At 47.8% G+C, this 25,644-nt stretch overlaps 1 protein-coding gene across 3 annotated transcripts in view; it reads right to left on the bottom strand.

Annotated features, from left to right (window-relative positions):
- Window positions 1-25,644, bottom strand: part of SYN3 (synapsin III) — a 346,396-nt gene that overhangs the window by 51,595 nt on the left and 269,157 nt on the right. For all 3 annotated transcript variants that reach the window (XM_063929040.1, XM_063929038.1, XM_063929039.1), the window contains exon 7: window positions 25,166-25,228. In XM_063929040.1, coding sequence (XP_063785110.1) covers window positions 25,166-25,228 — 63 coding nt within the window. The remainder of the gene's footprint in view (window positions 1-25,165; window positions 25,229-25,644) is intronic.

Genomic DNA, 25,644 nt, shown 5'->3' with positions numbered 1-25,644 from the left:
AATGTGTCAACCATATGTGTGTCGACCATTGTCATGTCAATTATCTGAACCTGTCAACTTTTTGAACCTATTGACCTTAAGCACTGTCGACCTTTTTAACCATATCAACCTTTTGTACCTGATGACCTAATGCATGTCGGCCATATTGGGTCGACCTACTGACTGTCGAGCTATCATCGTTACCTCAGCAAACTAATCATCTGCAAACAATAAATAATACATAGGCCCGCCCACTGTTTTTCCATCCGCAGCTGTCATTATTAGCTTCTGCACTGACAACAGCCCCATTTTGTGAGCAAGACACCCGTCAGAAGCAGGCGTCTCATCCCCATCCACACGCCGGAAAACAAGAACGGAAGTCGGCCTATGACACTCCCACTAGATATTTTCTTGAAATGACAGCTGATTGGTTGCTTTGGACAGCTTCCCCACTTTATCTCTCTCCAGCGCTTGATACATCTCCACTCAAGAGATAGCCGCCCATGTGCGTAGGCATGGTACATCACAGGAAATCTGCGATTGCTCTCGACAGCACATGTGGAGTTTGCAGATATCCACAAACTGACAGTCGCGGAGTCCCGGCGTTCTCATTATTCATTAGGCAATAGGAACCAGACCGAGAAGTAGATTTTAATGAAACGAGTTGTTTTATAGTAGTCAGAGTTTGGCCATTCGGGTGAGATTTACACTTTAGCACTTTTCCACGAACCACAATTCCTGAAAAGATGAGTTTTGAGGAAACCTTTAAAAGCTTGGAGACGACGATTGACGCGTGAGGAAGGGAGTTCCAGAGAAACTTGCAGCACGAGAGAAATCCTGCAGTCAGTTGAAAGATCAGCAAGGAAGAGAGGAGGGGGCCATGTGTTAAGGTGAGGTTCTGTGTATTAGTACATGAAGGATATTTCGGACCTATTTGAGACCTGATGGCTGCTGTGCATTTTTTTGCAGAGGTCTGCGATCAGATAGCTGCCGCCCATAGAGAGTGAAAACCCGCCCTATGCAAGTGTGCAAATGCATGCGTATGCCGTGCAAAAACTTCGCCAGACAGTGGACATCTGCAAATCCGTTCACAACTCACCATCTAATGATTTTTCCAGTCTGTGCAGTCTGTGCGTAGCCCAGGACTTACTCCTACAGTGCGATACACACAGGCTGATCGGGCCGGAGCTGACGTCACACCCGCTCTGAAAACACTTGGACACGCCTGTGTTTTTCCAGACACTCATAGAAAATGGCCAGTTACCACCCCCAAACGGGTTGGGCATGCGTGATCACAATACCAACGGCGGAATCCCAACTGTTGGATGGCTGGCAGGGGGACGAGCAGAATGAAGCTCCTTGCGGGCTCGCTGCGCTCACCTAAGGTACTATTCCCACACTATGGGTGGACACCCATGAGTGGGAATAGTCCCTGTTGGTTGGCATGCCGACCTGTGGGATTTTCATATGCAGGGATCCTTGCGTCGGTATTGCGACCAACAGTCTCCTGACCGCCGTTCACATAAACGCAACCCCCCAAATGCCCGCTTTCTGTCAGTCAGCCTGTGTTCACCCAACAAAAAAAGTATTTTTCGCTGTTTGGTGTTTTGGGCAACGATTCCACTTGTCCGCTTTTCCACTCTTGATATAGAGGCTGGATACATCTCCCCCAGTGATGTCAGGCACAGAAGCTAATTTAGAAAGAGGACAACTGCCAGCATTAGTTTTCCGTGGTCAGAAGACATGAAGGAGGTGACAGCTGCAAGGCGCAGGGATGGTGGGAAGGGATTTGACCGCTGAAAACCTGTTTGGCAATTTATGGCAACCAATCAGGGCCTTGCTTTCTATTATCTAACTTGGACTAGACAAATAATGACTGTTTATTACGTCAGATTTTGTTTCTATAGCAAGAAAAACATGGTCAGCCAATAATGTGTGGTTAAATTGGAGACAGATACAACTAACTGAAGGTGGTGTCAATTTGTTGGGTCTGTAAGTAGCACAAATTTATGGTGTAATTTAAGAAGATTTGTCAAAAAATGTTTCCAATGGCTGTAACGCTTAAGCACCTCCATGTAAATGGCGACCTCTGAGGTAGCAAGTCCTGTAAAAGACATCCATGTTTCCTTTCATGTAATGAATGCATATATGCTGTGTGATGAAGTCCTGTCTCCGGACTCATGAGGAATAGCAGTTTATTTTGTGACTGGAAAACATTTTACAGGTAGGGAAATGTTATTTTGGGGGCAGTCGACCACAAAGCGTCCGGGAATCTGTCTGAGAAGCTGGAACAAAATAAAGATTAATAGTACAAAAGCCCCTGTGTACATGAGGGTGGTCTGGTGTATACACAAGCGCTGGCCCCCACCAGTGTGTTAGTGTGGATTTCCACAGAATCACCGTTGTCTGATCTCTAGATCTCCATGGGAAAAATAAGAATTTACTTACCGATAATTCTATTTCTCGTAGTCCGTAGTGGATGCTGGGGACTCCGTAAGGACCATGGGGAATAGCGGCTCCGCAGGAGACTGGGCACATCTAAAGAAAGCTTTAGGATTATCTGGTGTGCACTGGCTCCTCCCCCTATGACCCTCCTCCAGACCTCAGTTAGGATACTGTGCCCGGACGAGCGTACACAATAAGGAAGGATCTTGAATCCCGGGTAAGACTCATACCAGCCACACCAATCACACCATACAACTTGTGATCTGAACCCAGTTAACAGCATGATAACAGAGGAGCCTCTAGAAAAGATGGCTCACTACAGCAATAACCCGAATTTTTGGTAACAATAACTATGTACCAGTATTGCAGACAATCCGCACTTGGGATGGGCGCCCAGCATCCACTACGGACTACGAGAAATAGAATTATCGGTAAGTAAATTCTTATTTTCTCTAACGTCCTAAGTGGATGCTGGGGACTCCGTAAGGACCATGGGGATTATACCAAAGCTCCCAAACGGGCGGGAGAGTGCGGATGACTCTGCAGCACCAAATGAGAGAACTCCAGGTCCTCCTCAGCCAGGGTATCAATTTTGTAGAATTTTACAAACGTATTTGCTCCAGACCAAGTAGCTGCTCGGCAAAGTTGTAAAGCCGAGACCCCTCGGGCAGCCGCCCAAGATGAGCCCACCTTCCTTGTGGAGTGGGCATTTACAGATTTTTGGCTGTGGCAGGCCTGCCACCGAATGTGCAAGCTGAATTGTACTACAAATCCAACGAGCGGAGCAATAGTCTGCTTAGAAGCAGGAGCACCCAGCTTGTTGGGTGCATACAGGATAAACAGCGAGTCAGTTTTCCTGACTCCAGCCGTCCTGGAAACATATATTTTCAGGGCCCTGACAACGTCTAGCAACTTGGAGTCCTCCAAGTCCCTAGTAGCCGCAGGCACCACAATAGGTTGGTTCAGGTGAAACGCTGAAACCACCTTAGGGAGAAACTGAGGACGAGTCCTCAATTCCGCCCTGTCCGAATGGAAAATCAGATAAGGGCTTTTACAGGATAAAGCCGCCAATTCTGACACGCGCCTGGCCCAGGCCAGGGCCAACAGCATGACCACTTTCCATGTGAGATATTTTAACTCCACAGATTTAAGTGGTTCAAACCAATGTGACTTTTGGAACCCAAAAACTACATTGAGATCCCAAAGTGCCACTGAAGGCACAAAAGGAGGCTGTATATGCAGTACCCCTTTTACAAACGTCTGAACTTCAGGGACTGAAGCTAGTTCTTTTTGGAAGAAAATTGACAGGGCCGAAATTTTAACCTTAATGGACCCCAATTTCAGGCCCATAGACACTCCTGTTTGCAGGAAATGTAGGAAACGACCCAGTTATAATGCCAATAACATTTTAGAAATTATCAGTTGTTATCGGGGGAAAACCACGCATCATCACACACCTCATTTAATTTCTCAGATTCAGGAAAACTACAGGTAGTTTTTCCTCACCGAACATAATACCCCTTTTTGGTGGTACTCGTATTATCAGAAATGTGTAAAAACATTTTTCATTGCCTCAATCATGTAACGTGTGGCCCTACTGGAAGTCACATTTGTCTCTTCACCGTCGACACTGGAGTCAGTATCCGTGTCGGCGTCTATATCTGCCATCTGAGGTAACGGGCGCTTTAGAGCCCCTGACGGCCTATGAGACGTCTGGACAGGCACAAGCTGAGTAGCCGGCTGTCTCATGTCAACCACTGTCTTTTATACAGAGCTGACACTGTCACGTAATTCCTTCCAACAGTTCATCCACTCAGGTGTCGACCCCCTAGGGGGTGACATCACTATTACAGGCAATCTGCTCCGTCTCCACATCATTTTTCTCCTCATACATGTCGACACAAATGTACCGACATACAGCACACACACAGGGAATGCTCTGATAGAGGACAGGACCCCACTAGCCCTTTGGGGAGACAGAGGGAGAGTTTGCCAGCACACACCAGAGCGCTATATATATACAGGGATAACCTTATATAAGTGTTTTTCCCCTTATAGCTGCTGTATCTTTAATACTGCGCGTAATTAGTGCCCCCCCCCCCCTCTCTTTTTTAACCCTTTCTGTAGTGTAGTGACTGCAGGGGAGAGACAGGGAGCTTCCCTCCAACGGAGTTGTGAGGGAAAATGGCGCCAGTGTGCTGAGGAGATAGGCTCCGCCCCCTTATCGGCGGCCTTATCTCCCGTTTTTCTATGTATTTTGGCAGGGGTTAAATGCATCCATATAGCCCAGGAGCTATATGTGATGCATTTTTTTTGCCATCCAAGGTGTTTATTATTGCGTCTCAGGGCGCCCCCCCCCCAGCGCCCTGCACCCTCAGTGACCGGAGTGTGAAGTGTGCTGAGAGCAATGGCGCACAGCTGCAGTGCTGTGCGCTACCTTGTTGAAGACCGGACGTCTTCTGCCGCCGATTTTCCGGACCTCTTCTGCCTTCTGACTCTGTAAGGGGGCCGGCGGCGCGGCTCTGGGACCCATCCAGGCTGGGCCTGTGATCGTCCCTCTGGAGCTAATGTCCAGTAGCCTAAGAAGCCCAATCCACTCTGCACGCAGGTGAGTTCGCTTCTTCTCCCCTTAGTCCCTCATGCAGTGAGCCTGTTGCCAGCAGGTCTCACTGAAAATAAAAAACCTAAACTAAAACTTTCACTAAGAAGCTCAGGAGAGCCCCTAGTGTGCACCCTTCTCGTTCGGGCACAAAGATCTAACTGAGGCTTGGAGGAGGGTCATAGGGGGAGGACCCAGTGCACACCAGATAGTCCTAAAGCTTTCTTTAGATGTGCCCAGTCTCCTGCGGAGCCGCTATTCCCCATGGTCCTTACGGAGTCCCCAGCATCCACTTAGGACGTTAGAGAAATGGTGGCTGTCTGGACGCTTCCCACAACTGAACAGGGGTAAGTAAAGGGCACGAGGGTGAGTGAAATATATGAAGTATACCGTTTAATGACCGAAAACCTTATATTTTTGTTATCTTACTTTTCACTTCCAGTATATGGTCTATCAGTATAGTCCAAGTCAGACAGACAGTATATACAGTATTTGCCTCCAAGTCCTAGTACTGAGATAGCGGACTCTGTTTCACTGTAATACATTCTCCCAGAATCCATTACAATTAATGATAGGACCAGTGTCGGACTGAGGAATGAAGGGCCCACCGGGGGAATGCTGTTGTAGGGGCCCATGCTTAAGGGTGTGGCCAGCCACCACAGAGGTTTGGCTAACCATTACAGAGTACATGTTCTGTGACTCTTGGTAAAATAAGAATTTACTTACCGATAATTCTATTTCTCGTAGTCCGTAGTGGATGCTGGGGACTCCGTAAGGACCATGGGGAATAGCGGCTCCGCAGGAGACTGGGCACAAAAGTAAAAGCTTTAGGACTACCTGGTGTGCACTGGCTCCTCCCCCTATGACCCTCCTCCAAGCCTCAGTTAGGATACTGTGCCCGGACGAGCGTACACAATAAGGAAGGATTTTGAATCCCGGGTAAGACTCATACCAGCCACACCAATCATACCGTACAACCTGTGATCTGAACCCAGTTAACAGCATGATAACAGAGGAGCCTCTGAAAAGATGGCTCACAATAATAATAACCCGATTTTTTTGGTAACAATAACTATGTACCAGTATTGCAGACAATCCGCACTTGGGATGGGCGCCCAGCATCCACTACGGACTACGAGAAATAGAATTATCGGTAAGTAAATTCTTATTTCCTCTAACGTCCTAAGTGGATGCTGGGGACTCCGTAAGAACCATGGGGATTATACCAAAGCTCCCAAACGGGCGGGAGAGTGCGGATGACTCTGCAGCACCAAATGAGAGAACTCCAGGTCCTCCTCAGCCAGGGTATCAATTTTGTAGAATTTTACAAACGTATTTGCTCCTGACCAAGTAGCTGCTCGGCAAAGTTGTAAAGCCGAGACCCCTCGGGCAGCCGCCCAAGATGAGCCCACCTTCCTTGTGGAATGGGCTTTTACAGATTTTGGCTGTGGCAGGCCTGCCACAGAATGTGCAAGCTGAATTGTACTACAAATCCAACGAGCAATAGTCTGCTTAGAAGCAGGAGCACCCAGCTTGTTGGGTGCATACAGAATAAACAACGAGTCAGATTTTCTGACTCCAGCCGTCCTGGAAACCTATATTTCCAGGGCTCTGACAACATCCAGCAACTTGGAGTCCTCCAAGTCCCTAGTAGCCGCAGGCACCACAATAGGTTGATTCAGGTGAAACGCTGAAAACCACCTTAGGGAGAAACTGAGGACAAGTCCTCAATTCCGCCCTGTCCGAATGGAAAATCAGATGAGGGCTTTTACAGGATAAAGCCGCCAATTCTGACACGCACCTGGCCCAGGCCAGGGCCAACAGCATGACCACTTTCCATGTGAGATATTTTAACTCCACATATTTAAGTGGTTCAAACCAATGTGACTTTTGGAACCCAAAAACTACATTTAGATCCCAAGGTGCCACTGGAGGCACAAAAGGAGGCTGTATATACAGTACCCCTTTCACAAACGTCTGAACTTCAGGGACTGAAGCTAGTTCTTTTTGGAAGAAAATTGACAGGGCCGAAATTTGAACCTTAATGGACCTCCATTTCAGGCCCATTGACACTCCTGTTTGCAGGAAATGTAGGAATCGACCTAGTTGAAAATTCCTCCGTCGGGGCCTTACTGGCCTCGCACCACGCAACATATTTTCGCCAAATGCGGTGATAATGTTTTGCGGTTATATCTTTCCTGGCTTTGATCAGGATAGGGATGACCTCATCCGGAATGCCTTTTTCCTTCAGGATCCGGCGTTCAACCGCCCTGCCGTTAAACGCAGCCGCGGTAAGTCTTGGAACAGACAGGGTCCTTGCTGGAGCAGGTCCCTTCTTAGAGGTAGAGGCCACGGATCCTCCGTGAGCATCTCTTGAAGTTCCGGTTACCAAGTCCTTCTTGGCCAATCCGGAGCCACGAATATAGTGCTTACTCCTCTCCATCTTATAATTCTCAGTACCTTGGTTATGAGAGGCAGAGGAGGGAACACATACACTGACTGGTACACCCACTGTGTTACCAGAGCGTCTACAGCTATTGCCTGAGGGTCCCTTGACCTGGCGCAATACTTGTCGAGTTTTATAAACATGTGGAAGACTTCTGGGTGAAGTCCCCACTCTCCCGGGTGGAGGTCGTCCACTCCCGGAATGAATACTGCTGACAGTGCTATCACATGATTTTCCGCCCAGCGAAGAATCCTTGCAGCTTCTGCCATTGCCCTTCTGCTTCTTGTGTCACCCTGTCTGTTTACGTGGGTGACTGCCGTGATGTTGTCCGAATGGATCAACTCCGGGTGAACCTTGAAGCAGAGGTCTTGCTGAGCTTAGAGCATTGTAAATGGCCCTTAGCTTCAGGATATTTATGTGAAGTGATGTCTCCATGCTTGTCCATAAGCTCTGGAAATTCCTTCCCTGTGTGACTGCTCCCCAGCCTCGCAGGCTGGCATCCGTGGTCACCAGGACCCAGTCCTGAATGTGCGGCCCTCTAGAAGATGAGCACTCTGCAACCACCACAGGAGAGACACCCTTGTGCTTGGTGACAGGGTTATCCGCTGATGCATCTGAAGATGCGACCCGGACCATTTGTCCAGCAGGTCCCACTGGAAAGTTCTTGCGTGGAATCTGCCGCATGGGATTGCTTCATAGGAAGCCACCATTTTTCCCAGAACCATCTCATTGATGTACTGAGACTTGGCTCGGTTATAGGAGGTTCCCGACTAGCTCGGATAACTCCCTGACTTTCTCCTCCGGGAGAAACACCTTTTTCTGAACTGTGTCCAGGATCATCCCTAAGAACAGAAGACGGGTCGTCGGAATCAGCTGCGATTTTGGAATATTGAGAATTCAATCGTGCTGCCGCAACACTACCTGAGATAGTGCTACACCGACCTCCAACTGTTCCCTGGATCTTACCCTTATCAGGGAATCGTCCAAGTAAGGGATAACTAAAATTCCCTTCCTTCGAAGGAGTATCATCATTTCGGCCATTACCTTGGTAAAGACCCGGGGTGCCGTGGACCATCCATACGGCAGCGTCTGAAACTGATAGTGACAGTTCTGTACCATAAACCTGAGGTACCCTTGGTGAGAAGGGTAAATTTGGACATGAAGGTAAGCATCCTTGATGTCCCGAGACATCATGTAGTCCTCTTCTTCCAGGTTCGCAATCACTGCTCTGAGTGACTCAATCTTGAATTTGAACCTCTGTATGTAAGTGTTCAAAGATTTTAGATTTAGAATCGGTCTCACCGAGCCGTCCGGCTTCGGTACCACAACAGTGTGGAATAATACCCCGTTCCCTGTTGCAGGAGGGGTACCTTGATTATCACCTGCTGGGAATACAGCTTGTGAATGGCTTCCAAAACTGTCTCCCTGTCAGAAGGAGACATCGGTAAAGCCGACTTTAGGAAACGGCGAGGGGGAGACGTCTCGAATTCCAATTTGTACCCCTAAGATATCACCTGAAGGATCCAGGGGTCTACTTGCGAGTGAGCCCACTGCGCGCTGAAATTCATTGAGACGGGCCCCCACCGTGCCTGATTCTGCTTGTAAAGCCCCAGCGTCATACTGAGGGCTTGGCAGAGGCAGGAGAGGGTTTCTGTTCCTGGGAACTGGCTGATTTCTGCAGCCTTTTTCCTCTCCCTCTGTCACGGGGCAGAAATGAGGAACCTTTTGCCCGCTTGCCCACGAAAAGACTGCGCCTGGTAATACGGCGTCTTCTCATGTTGAGAGGCGACCTGGGGTACAAACGTGGATTTCCCAGCTGTTGCCGTGGCCACCAGGTCTGAAAGACCGACCCCAAATAACTCCTCCCCTTAATAAGGCAATACTTCCAAATGCCGTTTGGAATCCGCATCACCTGACCACTGTCGTGTCCATAACCCTCTACTGGTAGAAATGGACAACGCACTTAGACTTGATGCCAGTCGGCAAATATTCCGCTGTGCATCACGCATATATAGAAATGCATCTTTTAAATGCTCTATAGGCAATAATATACTGTCCCTATCTAGGGTATCAATATTTTCAGTCAGGGAATCCGACCACGCCAACCCAGCACTGCACATCCAGGCTGAGGCGATTGCTGGTCGCAGTATAACACCAGTATGTGTGTAAATACCTTTTAGGATGCCCTCCTGCTTTCTATCAGCAGGATCCTTAAGGGCGGCCATCTCAGGAGAGGGTAGAGCCCTTGTTCTTACAAGCGTGTGAGCGCTTTATCCACCCTAGGGGGTGTTTCCCAACGCACCCTAACCTCTGGCGGGAAAGGATATAATGCCAATAACATTTTAGAAATTATCAGTTGTTATCGGGGGAAAACCACGCATCATCACATACCTCATTTAATTTCTCAGATTCAGGAAAACTACAGGTAGTTTTTCCTCACCGAACATAATACCCCTTTTTGGTGGTACTCGTATTATCAGAAATGTGTAAAACATTTTTCATTGCCTCAATCATGTAACGTGTGGCCCTACTGGAAGTCACATTTGTCTCTTCACCGTCGACACTGGAGTCAGTATCCGTGTCGGCGTTTATATCTGCCATCTGAGGTAACGGGCGCTTTAGAGCCCCTGACGGCCTATGAGACGTCTGGACAGGCACAAGCTGAGTAGCCGGCTGTCTCATGTCAACCACTGTCTTTTATACAGAGCTGACACTGTTACGTAATTCCTTCCAACAGTTCATCCACTCAGGTGTCGACCCCCTGGGGGGTGACATCACTATTACAGGCAATCTGCTCCGTCTCCACATCATTTTTCTCCTCATACATGTCGACACAAACGTACCGACATACAGCACACACACAGGGAATGCTCTGATAGAGGACAGGACCCCACTAGCCCTTTGGGGAGACAGAGGGAGAGTTTGCCAGCACACACCAGAGCGCTATATATATACAGGGATAACCTTATATAAGTGTTTTTCCCCTTATAGCTGCTGTATCTTTAATACTGCGCGTAATTAGTGCCCCCCCTCTCTTTTTTAACCCTTTCTGTAGTGTAGTGACTGCAGGGGAGAGCCAGGGAGCTTCCCTCCAACGGAGCTGTGAGGGAAAATGGCGCCAGTGTGCTGAGGAGATAGGCTCCGCCCCCTTATCGGCGGCCTTATCTCCCGTTTTTCTATGTATTTTGGCAGGGGTTAAATTCATCCATATAGCCCAGGAGCTATATGTGATGCATTTTTTGCCATCCAAGGTGTTTTATTGCGTCTCAGGGCGCCCCCCCCAGCGCCCTGCACCCTCAGTGACCGGAGTGTGAAGTGTGCTGAGAGCAATGGCGCACAGCTGCAGTGCTGTGCGCTACCTTGTTGAAGACAGGACGTCTTCTGCCGCCGATTTTCCTGACCTCTTCTGTCTTCTGGCTCTGTAAGGGGGCCGGCGGCGCGGCTCTGGGACCCATCCATGGCTGGGCCTGTGATCGTCCCTCTGGAGCTAATGTCCAGTAGCCTAAGAAGCCCAATCCACTCTGCACGCAGGTGAGTTCGCTTCTTCTCCCCTTAGTCCCTCGATGCAGTGAGCCTGTTGCCAGCAGGTCTCACTGAAAATAAAAAACCTAACACTAAACTTTTCACTAAGCAGCTCAGGAGAGCCACCTAGTGTGCACCCTTCTCGTTCGGGCACAAAAATCTAACTGAGGCTTGGAGGAGGGTCATAGGGGGAGGAGCCAGTGCACACCAGGTAGTCCTAAAGCTTTTACTTTTGTGCCCAGTCTCCTGCGGAGCCGCTATTCCCCATGGTCCTTACGGAGTCCCCAGCATCCACTTAGGACGTTAGAGAAATATATAATAAACCATGTTCTTATGAAGTATAATGTAACATATGTATAATGCATAATTCATGTGCACTAGGATAGAGTCTGGAACCTGATCCTTAGAGGAGGAGGAGGGGCCATAGGTAGTGGGGCCCACCGGTGGTTTCCCCTGTTCCCCTGTGGGCCAGTCCAACTCTGGATAGGACTTTTATGCATCTAATAAACATGGCTAAACAACAACCAATTAAATGTTGTCATTTATGTGTAGAAAATGTAACACAAGTTCTGATTGGCTGTTATGGGTTACACACCCTTTTTGCCCTCTGAAGCAGCGCAGCCATACAGACCTACCCTGCTTGGTGATCTTTTTCCTAGACAAATCCCCTGTCCTGACCTCTTACTTCATTCTGTCCCACACTACAATTTTTCCCAAATGTCCTGATTTAAGCGAATAGTCCCTATTTGAGGGGACTGCAGACGACAGTCCTTACAGACGACATGTTTGTCCTGACTTCCCGGGAGATGGGGCGGATTGTCCTCTCCTGGCTTTGCAGACTTTCCTATCACTGGTTCTGTCCCCAGTGCTACCCAGAGCAACAAGCAGTGTCATTAATAATATTATACTCTGTAATGTTGTTATTGCTGATTTCAGTATTGGGCCTATCCAGTCTTCCCACCTACAGTACATGTATACGTTCACTGCAACCGAAAATATCATCCATTTAATCATCACTGGATCCAAAAACGGGCAGAAGCTGCATCTCTTATTTACAATCTTACATGTGAAGTAAACTTATTAAAAAAATCCCTCTTAATTATAAAAAAAGACCAGTTCCATAACCACGGAACGATGACTATGCACATTATGCCATGTACTAAATATTGTTTGGGACTTTTGCGCAACTTTAAAGTCCCATTGAGCTGGAGAAAGGAAACTTTATATAATCTATTAAAGCCTGGCCCGGGAGTTATGGCTGCAGCCTGTGGTACCTTTGTGTTCAGGTGTTAGAGAAATACATAAATAAAGCCAGAGCGTCACTTCTAATTTACCAGGGGCAGAATGTACTAATTCCAAACCAGAATTGTTCCTGCAGCCAGGACAGTATAATCCCCAGGCTCAATTATCGGGGGTAGAATGTTCCTCGCTGGTAGAATAAACTGTTTTCATTTCTTCACATCATTCATATTATTGTGGAAAGAGATGATGCCGCATAGACCACAGGGGCTATCCCTGTCTATTCCGCTCACATTTCACCTCATAAATCATTGTACGTTCAGGCAAGGTACTGTCGGCCAGCAGCCATCGCTGGGGACATTGTCCCTCATTCCGAGTTGATCGCTCGCTAGCTGCTTTTAGCAGCATTGCACACGCTAGGCCGCCGCCCTCTGGGAGTGTATCTTAGCTTAGCAGAAGTGCGACCGAAAGGTTACCAGTTCTGCTACTAAAAAATTTCCTGCAGTTTCAGAGTGGCTAGATACTTACTCCTATCTTGCGATGACTGCAGTCTGTTTAGTTCCTGGTTTGACGTCACAAACACGCCCTGCGTTCGGCCAGCCACTCCCCCGTTTCTCCAGCCACTCCTGCGTTTTTACCTGGCACGCCTGCGTTTTTTTAGCACACTCCCTGAAAACGCTGAGTTGCCGCCCAGAAACACCCACTTCCTGTCAATCACACTCCGATCACTCGAGCAACTGAAAAGCGTAGCTCGAGCTTGTGTAAAACTACAAAGTTTTGTGTGAAAGTACTTAGCGCAATGCCGTTTTTTTCACCTGATCGCTGCGCTGCGAAAATCGGCAGCGAGCGATCAACTCGGAATGACCTCCTTTGTCAATATGCATTAACACGACCTGGAACCAGGTGATTGCTCTCTTATTTGCCATCTAACCCGTTAATGAGACAACACAAGAGCATGGAGAGAAAACTGTCCGTGGACCTTATGCTACAAACTAAAAAAAAATAAGAATTTACTTACCGATAATTCTATTTCTCGGAGTCCGTAGTGGATGCTGGGGTTCCTGAAAGGACCATGGGGAATAGCGGCTCCGCAGGAGACAGGGCACAAAAGTAAAGCTTTTACAGGTCAGGTGGTGTGTACTGGCTCCTCCCCCCATGACCCTCCTCCAGACTCCAGTTAGGTACTGTGCCCGGACGAGCGTACACAATAAGGGAGGATTTTGAATCCCGGGTAAGACTCATACCAGCCACACCAATCACACCGTACAACTTGTGATCTAAACCCAGTTAACAGTATGATAACAGAGGAGCCTCTGAAAGATGGCTTCCTAAACAATAACCCGAATTAGTTAACAATAACTATGTACAAGTATTGCAGATAATCCGCACTTGGGATGGGCGCCCAGCATCCACTACGGACTCCGAGAAATAGAATTATCGGTAAGTAAATTCTTATTTTCTCTATCGTCCTAAGTGGATGCTGGGGTTCCTGAAAGGACCATGGGGATTATACCAAAGCTCCCAAACGGGCGGGAGAGTGCGGATGACTCTGCAGCACCGAATGAGAGAACTCCAGGTCCTCCTTTGCCAGGGTATCAAATTTGTAAAAATTTACAAACGTGTTCTCCCCTGACCACGTAGCTGCTCGGCAGAGTTGTAATGCCGAGACCCCTCGGGCAGCCGCCCAAGATGAGCCCACCTTCCTTGCGGAATGGGCCTTAACAGATTTAGGCTGTGGCAGGCCTGCCACAGAATGTACAAGTTGAATTTTGTTACAAATCCAACGAGCAATCGACTGCTTAGAAGCAGGTGCACCCAACTTGTTGGGTGCATACAGTATAAACAGCGAGTCAGATTTTCTGACTCCAGCCGTCCTTTAAATGTATATTTTTAAGGCTCTGACAACGTCCAACAACTTGGAGTCCTTCAAGTCGTCTGTAGCCGCAGGCACTACAATAGGCTGGTTCAGGTGAAACGCTGATACCACCTTAGGGAGAAAATGCGGACGCGTCCGCAGCTCTGCCCTATGTCGAATGGAAAATTAAATAAGGGCTTTTATAAAACAAAGCCGCCAGTTCAGATACTCTCCCGGCCGAAGCCAGGGCCAGTAACATAGTCACTTTCCATGTGAGATATTTCAAATCCACATTCTTTAGTGGTTCAAACCAATTGGATTTGAGGAAATCTAAAACTACATTTAGATCCCACGGTGCCACCTTAGGCACCACAGGAGGCTGTATATGCAGTACTCCTTTGATAAAAATCTGGACCTCAGGGACTGAGGCCAATTCTTTTTGGAAGAATATTGATAGGGCCGAAATTTGAACCTTAATAGATCCCAATTTGAGACCCATAGACAATCCTGATTGCAGGAAATGTAGGAAAACGACCCAGTTGAAATTCCTCCATCGGAGCACTCCGCTGCTCGCACCACGCAACATATTTTCGCCAAATACGGCGACAATGCTTCGCGGTGACTTCCTTCCTTGCCTTTATCAAGGTAGGAATGACTTCTTCTGGAATGCCTTTTCCTTTTAGGATCTGGCATTCAAACGCCATGCCGTCAAACGCAGCCGCGGTAAGTCTTGAAAAAGACAAGGACCCTGCTGAAGCAGGTCCCTTCTCAGAAGTAGAGGCCACGGATCGTCCGTGACCATCTCTTGAAGTTCCGGGTACCAAGTCCTTCTTGGCCAATCCGGAGCCACTAGTCTTACTCCTCTTTGCCGTATAATCCTCAATACCTTTGGTATGAGAGGCAGAGGAGGAAACACATATACCGACTGGTACACCCAAGGTGTTACCAGCGCGTCCACAGCTATTGCCTGCGGATCTCTTGACCTGGCGCAATACCTGTCCAGTGTTTTGTTGAGGCGAGACGCCATCATGTCCACCATTGGTTTTACCCAACGATTTAATAGCATGTGGAAAACTTCTGGATGAAGTCCCCACTCTCCCGGGTGAAGGTCGTGTCTGCTGAGGAAGTCTGCTTCCCAGTTGTCCACGCCCGGGATGAATACTGCTGACAGTGCTATCACGTGATTCTCCGCCCAGCGAAGGATCCTGGCAGCTTCTGCCATTGCCCTCCTGCTTCTTGTGCCGCCCTGTCTGTTTACATGGGCGACTGCCGTGATGTTGTCCGACTGGATCAACACCGGTCTTCCTTGAAGCAGAGGTTCCGCCTGGCTTAGAGCATTGTAGATTGCTCTTAGTTCCAGAATGCTTATGTGAAGAGACTTTTTCAGGCTCGACCACACTCCCTGGAAATTTCTTCCCTGTGTGACTGCTCCCCAGCCTCTCAGGCTGGCATCCGTGGTCACCAGGATCCAATCCTGCATGCCGAATCTGCGGCCCTCCAATAGATGAGCCTCCTGCAACCACCACAGAAGGGATACCCTTGTCCTCGGCGACAGGGTTATCCGCAGGTGCATCTGAAGATGCGACCCTGACCATTTGTCCAACAGATCCCTTTGCATGGAATCTGCCGAAAGGGATTGCTTCGTAAGAAGCTACCATTTTTTCCCAGGACTCTTGTGCATTGATGTACAGACACCTTTCCTGGTTTTAGGAGGTTCCTGACCAGGTCAGATAACTCCTTGGCTTTTTCTTCGGGAAGAAAAACCTTTTTCTGAACTGTGTCCAGAATCATCCCCAGGAACAGCAGACGAGTTGTCGGCATTAATTGGGATTTTGGAATATTCAGAATCCATCCGTGCTGCTTTAGCACCTCTTGAGATAGTGCTAAACCCATCTCTAGCTGTTCTCTGGACCTTGCCCTTATTAGGAGATCGTCCAAGTATGGGATAATTAATACGCCTTTTCTTCGAAGAAGAAATATTATCTCGGCCATTACCTTTGTAAAGACCCGAGGTGCCGTGGACAAACCAAACGGCAGCGTCTGAAACTGATAGTGACAGTTTTGTACAACGAACCTGAGGTACCCCTGGTGTGAGGGGTAATTGGAACGTGGAGATACGCATCCTTGATGTCCAAGGATACCATAAAGTCCCCTTCTTCCAGGTTCGCTATCACTGCTCTGAGTGACTCCATCTTGAACTTGAACTTCTTTATGTACAGGTTCAAGGACTTCAGATTTAGAATAGGCCTTACCGAGCCATCCGGCTTCGGTACCACAAAAAGAGTGGAATAATACCCCTTCCCTTGTTGTAGAAGAGGTACCTTGACTATCACCTGCTGAGAATACAGCTTGTGAATGGCTTCCAAAACCGTCTCCCTTTCTGAGGGGGACGTTGGTAAAGCAGACTTCAGGAAACGGCGAGGTGGCTCTGTCTCTAATTTCAACCTGTACCCCTGAGATATTATCTGCAGGATCCAGGGATTTACCTGCGAGTGAGCCCACTGCGCGCTGTAATTCTTGAGACGACCGCCTACCGCCCCCGAGTCCGCTTGCGAAGCCCCAGCGTCATGCTGAGGCTTTTGTAGAAGCCGGGGAGGGCTTCTGTTCCTGGGAAGGAGCTGCCTGTTGCTGTCTCTTCCCTCGTCCTCTGCCTCGTGGCAGATATGAATAGCCCTTTGCTCTCTTATTTTTAAAGGAACGAAAGGGCTGCGGTTGAAAGGTCGGTGCCTTTTTCTGTTGGGGAGTGACTTGAGGTAGAAAGGTGGATTTCCCGGCCGTAGCCGTGGCCACCAAATCCGATAGACCGACCCCAAATAACTCCTCTACGCATCGCCTGTCCACTGTCGTGTCCATAAAGCTCTTCTGGCCGAAATGGACATAGCACTCACCCGTGATGCCAGTGTGCAGATATCTCTCTGTGCATCACGCATATAAAGAAATGCATCCTTTATTTGTTCTAACGACAGTAAAATATTGTCCCTGTCCAGGGTATCAATATTTTCGATCAGGGACTCTGACCAAACTACCCCAGCACTGCACATCCAGGCAGTCGCAATAGCTGGTCGTAGTATAACACCTGCATGTGTGTATATACCTTTTTGGATATTTTCCATCCTCCTATCTGATGGATCTTTAAGTGCGGCCGTCTCAGGAGAGGGTAACGCCACTTGTTTTGATAAGCGTGTTAGCGCTTTGTCCACCCTAGGAGGTGTTTCCCAGCGCTCCCTAACCTCTGGCGGGAAAGGGTATAAAGCCAATAACTTCTTTGAAATTAGCAGTTTTTTTATCGGGGCACCCCACGCTTCATCACACACGTCATTTAATTCTTCTGATTCGGTAAAAACTACTGGTAGTTTTTTCCCACCCCACATAATACCCTGTTTAGTGGTACCTGTAGTATCAGCTAAATGTAACATCTCCTTTATTGCCAAAATCATATAACGTGTGGCCCTACTGGAAAATACGGTTGATTCGTCACCTTCACCACCGGAATCAGTGCCTGTGTCTGGGTCTGTGTCGACCGACTGAGGCAAGGGGCGTTTTACAGCCCCTGACGGTGTTTGAGGCGCCTGGACAGGCACTAATTGAGTGTCCGGCCGCCTCATGTCGGCAAACGACTGCTTAAGCGAGTTGACGCTATCCCGTAATTCCACAAATAAAGGCATCCATTCTGGTGTCGACCCCCTAGGAGGTGACATCCTCATATTTGGCAATTGCTCCGCCTCCACACCAATAACGTCCTCATACATGTCGACACATACGTACCGACACACAGCAGACACACAGGGAATGCTCTATACGAAGACAGGACCCACTAGCCCTTTGGGGAGACAGAGGGAGAGTCTGCCAGCACACACCAAAAAGCGCTATATATGACAGGGATAGCCTTATGATTAAGTGCTCCCTTATAGCTGCTTTTATATTAATATATTGCCATTTATTTTGCCCCCCCTCTCTGTTATACCCTGTTTCTGTAGTGCAGTGCAGGGGAGAGACCTGGGAGCCTTCCTGACCAGCGGAGCTGTGACAGAAAATGGCGCCGTGTGCTGAGGAGATAGGCCCCGCCCCTTTTTCGGCGGGCTCGTCTCCCGCTATTTAGTACATTTAGGCAGGGGTAAATATCTCCATATAGCCTCTGGGGCTATATGTGAGGTATTTTTAGCCTTTTTAAAGGTTTTCATTTGCCTCCCAGGGCGCCCCCCCCCCAGCGCCCTGCACCCTCAGTGACTGCCGTGTGAAGTGTGCTGAGAGGAAAATGGCGCACAGCTGCAGTGCTGTGCGCTACCTTAAGAAGACTGCAGGAGTCTTCAGCCGCCGATTCTGGACCTCTTCTTGCTTCAGCATCTGTGAGGGGGCCGGCGGCGTGGCTCCGGTGACCATCCAGGCTGTACCTGTGATCGTCCCTCTGGAGCTTCATGTCCAGTAGCCAAGAAGCCAATCCATCCTGCACGCAGGTGAGTTCACTTCTTCTCCCCTCTGTCCCTCGTTGCAGTGATCCTGTTGCCAGCAGGAATCACTGTAAAATAAAAAACCTAAGCTAAACTCTCTAAGCAGCTCTTTATGAGAGCCACCTAGAATTGCACCCTTCTCGGCCGGGCACAAAAATCTAACTGGAGTCTGGAGGAGGGTCATGGGGGGAGGAGCCAGTACACACCACCTGACCTGTAAAAGCTTTACTTTTGTGCCCTGTCTCCTGCGGAGCCGCTATTCCCCATGGTCCTTTCAGGAACCCCAGCATCCACTTAGGACGATAGAGAAAAATGAAATACATTTAAGTCAGAGTTTTGCCAGGAGAAAAAAACAAAATGAGCCAGAAGTCAAGGATGACGAAGCAAACCCGTCGCTTGTCTATCCTAAGGCAGCAGGGCAGCCATTAAACCAACCTGCCAGTTCTTCCACAGAAATCAGGCCTCACTGACACATCAGCCCACTGGGAGTCTTCCCTGGGAACCGTATGGCCAATCCACCCCTGAACACCCCTTTAGAACTCACTGCAATCCCCCTACACACCCCGCAACCCGTTCATACAGCCAAATCACACCCCCATCCTACCCAGATGCCATAATATTCTGCCACAACGGTGACGCTTCCAATATTGCTAAAGCAGGGTTGCAGATTTCTGTCAGCCAAGCTTTTTTGTGGTATTTTTTCTTGTTTCAACGGCCTATATCGTGCTAACCCTTAGCTCCAGAACTCGTCACACATATACCAAAGAAAGTCCGGAGACAGATTCAACAGTTATTCAGGTTGTTTAAAAAGACAGATACAGTACAGTAGGCTCTGACCCTGCGACTAGGTTTTTAGCTGTTTATAACTTACTGTAATAAAGCATAAAAATGCCTTCCATCGTAGATGACATAAAGATACAAGGGTAGTTCTGATTTAAGAGGTCCTAGTGAAAAGGAATATAGAGCCTAATAGGGAATGCTACAGTACACATTTAATTATTCATATGCCAGAAGAAATATTGAGATGATTTACAGATTTCTAGAGGAAAAATAAGCAGATACAATTAACAATAAAGCTAGAAAGTGTAGGCAAATATTAAATTTGTACTGTATCTAACCTACCTACTTGTGAGCTAAAGACTTCAACTAATACATGTTAAGTGAGTTTGAAAAGATAGACTGAGGTTACTCATTCCCTAATGTTCAATGGGCCTAATTCAAGGTTGATCGCAAAAGCAAGCAAAATCTTCCTCTAATGGGTAAAACCATGCTGCAAGTGGGGCAAATGTAACATGTGCAGAGAGAGTTAGTTTTGAGTGCGGTGTGTTCAAACTGAAATCTAAATTGCAGTGTAAAAATAAAGCAGCCCACAGATGTTAGACAGCTATATTTTAACACTGCAGTTTAGATCTCAGTTTGAACACACCCTACCCAAATCTAAGGGGCCCTACTCACTGGCCGACCCGCCGCCGAGCTGCCCGACGGCGGATACGGCCGACGAGCGACCCGGCGGCGGGGGGGCAGTGACGGGGGGAGTGAAGTTTCTTCACTCCCCCCGTCACGCGGCTGCATTGAAGTGCAGGCAAATATGGACGAGATCGTCCATATTGGCCTGCATGCACAGCCGACGGGAGACCAGCGATGAACGAGCGCGGGGCCGCGCATCGTTCATCGCTGGAGTCTCCACACTGAAAGATATGAACGAGTTCTCGTTCATTTATGAACAAGATCGTTCATATCTTTCAAAAAATCGGCCAGTGTGTAGGGCCTATTACTCTCTCTCTGCACATGTTACATCGGCTCCACCTGCAGTGCACATGGTTTTGCCCATTAGAGGAAAATGTTGCTTTTGCCATCAGTCTTGAATTAGGCCCTATATCCACTATAAAACGACTTTCCACATACAGTACCAGGACTATTGTTAGTTTTTTGTTTTATTTACTATAGAAGCCCCTGTCCCTGGATGTGAAACTTGGCAAATTCCGGTGATCCTTAATTTCCCATTGCCGCAGTAAGCAGCGATAATAACTAATAATTACCAGGAGGCGCATGATTGAGTCTATACAACCAAATGCACCAAGTCCATCTGGCTATGTAAACTTTTGCAACCCCGCTAAGCTATGTCCTTAAGGGCCTAATTCTGAGTTGATTGCAGCATCAAATTTGTTAACAGTTGGGCAAAACCATGTGCACTGCAGGAGGGGCAGATATAACATGTGCAGAGAGAGTTAGATTTGGGTGTGGTGTGTTCAAACTGAAATATAAATTGCAGTGTAAAAATAAAGCAGCCAGTATTTACCCTGCACAGAAACAAAACCCACCCAAATCTAACTCTCTCTGCACATGTTATATCTGCCCCCCCCCCCCTGCAGTGCACATGGTTTTGCCCAATTGCTAACAAACTTGCTGCTGCGATCATAGGCGTGCGCAGAGACTGACTGGCGGGTGCCGCTCCGGACGTCCTCCCCTCCACGGCATTATAGTGTTCTCTGACCTTCCCTGTCCTGGATATAGACTGCTCACCTGGTCCGCTCACCTGGGCTGCCCAGGTGAGCAGTCTATATCCAGGACAGGGGATGTGAGAGAACACTATAATGCCGTGGAGGGGGGGAAGTCCGGAGCGGCACCCGCCAGTCAGTCTCTGCGCACACCTGTGGCTGCGATCAACACAGAATTACCCCCTTAGGCCCTGATTCTGATTTGCAAGAAAGCAAAAAAGCAAGCAGGTGGGGCAGATGTAACATGTGCAGACAGCGTTAGGTGTGGTGTGTTCAAACAGAAATCTAAGTGTAAAAATAAACATCTGTGGGCTACATGCAAAAGCAGACAGTATTGACCCTGCACAGAAACAATATAAATGTATTTGCTCCCCTTGCATTGCAACATGGTTTGTTCCAGATACAAGGTGACTTGCTTTTTTTGTTTTTGCTTTACTTACAAACATGAATGAGGCCCTTTTCTATGCAAACACATCTGCAGAAATAAACCTGCAACAGGACCACTGGCAACCTGTTCTGAGGAGATTAGAAACATTCCGGAGCTGCGCTGAATCGCTGATATAAATAAAGTTATGTTCTGCTATATGTTATGAATCATTACCAGGCAGGAAGATGCCAGCTGCATGTGATCAAATACAGAACCGGACTATTACGTTTCAGTAGTAGTTTCACACATTAATGGGGGTCATTCCGAGTTGTTCGCTCGCAAGCTGCTTTTAGCAGCTTTGCACACGCTAAGCCGCCGCCTACTGGGAGTGAATCTTAGCTTATCAAAATTGCGAACGAAAGATTAGCAGATTTGCGAATAGACACTTCTTAGCAGTTTCTGAGTAGCTCTAGACTTACTCGGCATCTGCGATCAGTTCAGTGCTTGTCGTTCCTGGTTTGACGTCACAAACACACCCAGCGTTCGCCCAGACACTCCCCCGTTTCTCCAGCCACTCCCGCGTTTTTCCCAGAAACGGTAGCGTTTTTTCACACACACCCATAAAACGGCCAGTTTCCGCCCAGAAACACCCACTTCCTGTCAATCACATTACGATCACCAGAACGAAGAAAAAACCTCGTAATGTCGTGAGTAAAATACCTAACTGCATAGCAAATTTACTTGGCGCAGTCGCACTGCGGACATTGCGCATTAGCGACTAATTGCTCTGTTGCGAGAAAAAAATAACGAGCGAACAACTCGGAATGACCCCCAATATGCATTGCAGTCTCTTTTTAACCCCCCCCAGTGTTACACCGCAGAGCCGTCCCTTCCAGTCTCTATCAGGATCCGATGTCTGTTGAATTCTACAATAATAAACTTAAGGGTCTATTTACTAAGCCTTGGGTGGAGATAAAGTAGGCAGAGATAAAGTACCAGCCAATCAGCTCCTAACTGTCATTTTTCATACACAGCATGTGATATGGCAGTTAGGAGCTGATTGGCTGGAACTTTATCTCCGTCCACTTTATCTCCATCCAGGGCTTAGTAAATAGACCCCTTAATAATCTACGGGGTCTATTCATGAAGCTGAAGCTGTGAAAAGAGTGGAGAAGTGAACCTGTGGAGAAGTTGCCCATGGCAACCAATCAGCTGCTCCGTACAATTGTATAGTATGCAAATTATAAATGCTGATTGGTTGCCATGGGAATCTTCTCCACTGGCTCACTTCTCCACACCTTAGGGTGGGATGTATTAAACGGAAAATGCGGTAAACTCCCGTTTACCGCATTTTCCTAATGTACTAACCCCCGTGTCAGCGCTGCGGAGGGGTTCACCAGCTTATGCTGGTGATACCCCATAGAAGCCTATGGGCTTCTCCCCGCAGCGCTGTGTGAGCAGAGCCGCCCATAGGCATAGGCAAACTATGAAATTGCCTAGGGCATTTGATATGCCTAGGGGCATCAGCATCTTCTGCTGATTAAAATGATATGCGGCATGCCTATATTCTGTGTGTAGCATTTCATATGCAGATACAGTCAGTCTCACACAGTATATAGGCATGCTGCATATCAGTTTAATCAGCAGAAGCTGCTTGTACATCCTAGCCACATAGCAATGCAAATAAGATGCATTTTTATAAAAAAATGTGCCCGACGTTAGCATTGAGGCAAGATTTATGAGGACACATCTGTATCCAAGCAGAGGCAGAGGTCACAGTGTTAGTGGCAGTGTGATTGCTGTGTGCATGTGAGTGGGTTGGTTGCAGGGCCGGATCTAGGGGGGGGGCGAAGGGGGCGACCGCCCCCCCTAACAGTCATAGCCACGCCCACTTTTGAGCAGAAGAGAGCTCTCCTGGGAGAGCCTGAGGCAGAATGATGTGCTGCAGCCTATACCACAGCAGCACAGAGGAGCCAGGAGAGCAAGGGTTACAGAACATTTGCCCCTCACTTGCTGGTGTGTGGGTACTAGGGTTAATAAATACAATTACCCCATAGCACAGTCACATGTACATAGAACAATCACAAAGCTCTATCTCAGTCTCACTCAGAAAGTTCAGTCAGAATTGAGAGAGGAGGAGTTAGGATTGCAGATGGGAGGAGTTGGGACTGTAGAGGGAGGAGTCAAGATTAAACAGTAAACCGCCCCCCCTAAAGAAAAATCTAGATCCGTCCCTGGTTGGTTGTGCAGTAGTGTTCAGAATATGTGTAAGGAGCATTATGTGCGTCATGTAAAAATGCATCAATAATGTGCAACATATGTGTAAGGTGCACTATGTGTGTCATTATGTGTATAAGGGCATTAATAATGTGCGGCATATGTGTAACAGGGTACTACTGTATGTGTGTCATTATATGTATAGGGGCACTAATAATGTGCAACAAATGTGTAAGGGGCACTATGTGTGTCATTATGTGTATAAGGGCATTAATAATGTGCGGCATATGTGTAACACGGTACTACTGTATGTATATCATTATGTGTATAGGGGCACTAATGATGTGCAGCAAATGTGTAGGGGACATTATGTGTAAAAGGGCATTAATAAAGGTTGTCATAATGTGTAAGGTGCATTATGTTTATCAGGACATTAATAATGTGTCTCATATGTGTAAGGGGCATTACTGTGTGGCATTATGTGTATAAGGTGCTCTACTATGTGGCATTGTGTATAGAAAGGGCACTACTGTGTCGTCTAATGTGAATAAAGAGCAATAGGGTGTGGTGTAATGTGAATAAGGAGCAATTCAGTGTGATGTATGTGAATAAGGGGCTCTACTGTGAGGAGTAACATTTATAAGGTAAAGTTATACTACTGTGGGATGTAATATGAATTATGGACACTATCGCATGATCAAATGTGAATAAAGTTGCAGTACTGTGGCATAATTGGAATTGGGGTTACTATTGTGTGGCCATGCCCCTTGCCAGTAAAAACACACACCATTTTGGGCTGTGCGCCAAATGTGCGAACTGTTCCTATTTAAAATATAGGGGGTACAAACACTTGGGAAAGAGGTGCAAGGTCAGAGGCGGAACCAGCAGTGGTGCTAGGGGGCACCAGCCAAAATCTTGCCTAGGGCATCATATTGGTTAGGGCCGGCTCTATGTGTGAGGGATCCGCTCGGATCCCTCCCAGCATGCCTTGCGCCCGCCACCGTCACCCTGCGCATGCGCAGACTGACTCCCGGGGCCGAATCCCGGAAGTCAGGCTGCCGCTGCGCATCGTGGAGGACAGCTCTTATTGGAAGAGCTGTCCTCCGCAATGCTGATCGCATATGTAAGTACAAATGCGATCAGCATCGTGGCGCTGGGCGGCGATGTACACTAGTACATCTCGCCCTGTATCCTTTACAGTGAACCGGTCGCCTAGACAGAGAGGAAGCGGCCATTTTGTCAGTGACCTATTGCACTAGAAACCAGCTACATTTTACCTCAGTGATGTCACTGGTTGCTAGGCTCCACCGCTGCCTCCGCTGAGTCTAGTCAACCGTAAAATGTCCATCATACAATGCACACTTAGGAGCAATAGTCCTGCATTTCAGCATAGAAAGGTGTGACAGCAGCACGAGGCCTGGTGTGCTGACACAACTAATAATTACGCATCTATCAGGGGCGAGGGTGCGCCGTTCCTACAGATGCGAGACCTGCGTTCTGCAAAACATCACGCCTCTGCTCTGTACTTATATAGCCCGGACATGTCTTACCTTGCCCATTCCTGCATGAGCGTGTCCCAACTTCACCACCACTGGAAAATTCGGGGTCGTCAGCTATGAGAAATAGAGAGAAAGCAAAGATTATGTTATGCGAAATGTCAGCTCACGTGGTAAATGTTACACAAAGAAACTGCAACAAATTAACTTATTTTATATATTTTTTTATTAAAAACTCACTGTCTGGTATGCATTTACTCCAGCTGGCGCATTTCGCCTATTGCTACCTATGATGGCATTAGGAGAGGAAAGTGAGAGATTCAGCAGAACATTTTAGTTGCGGAATAATTTTGATTTCTTTTAAACAGTCAGAGGAACACTTATTCGCTTCATGGAAATCCTGGAAGAATACAGAACCCCTGCCCTAGCTTGGGCTATTGTACGGCACCAACACTGATGCAGCTTACGCGTTTCAGTGTGCACCCTGAGGACCATCATTGCATAGAGATTCTATGTGACGATGTGGCTGCTTG

Source organism: Pseudophryne corroboree, chromosome 6, assembly GCF_028390025.1.
Source record: "Pseudophryne corroboree isolate aPseCor3 chromosome 6, aPseCor3.hap2, whole genome shotgun sequence".
Taxonomy (NCBI): domain Eukaryota; kingdom Metazoa; phylum Chordata; class Amphibia; order Anura; family Myobatrachidae; genus Pseudophryne; species Pseudophryne corroboree.
This window is presented reverse-complemented; position numbering and strand designations above follow the sequence as displayed.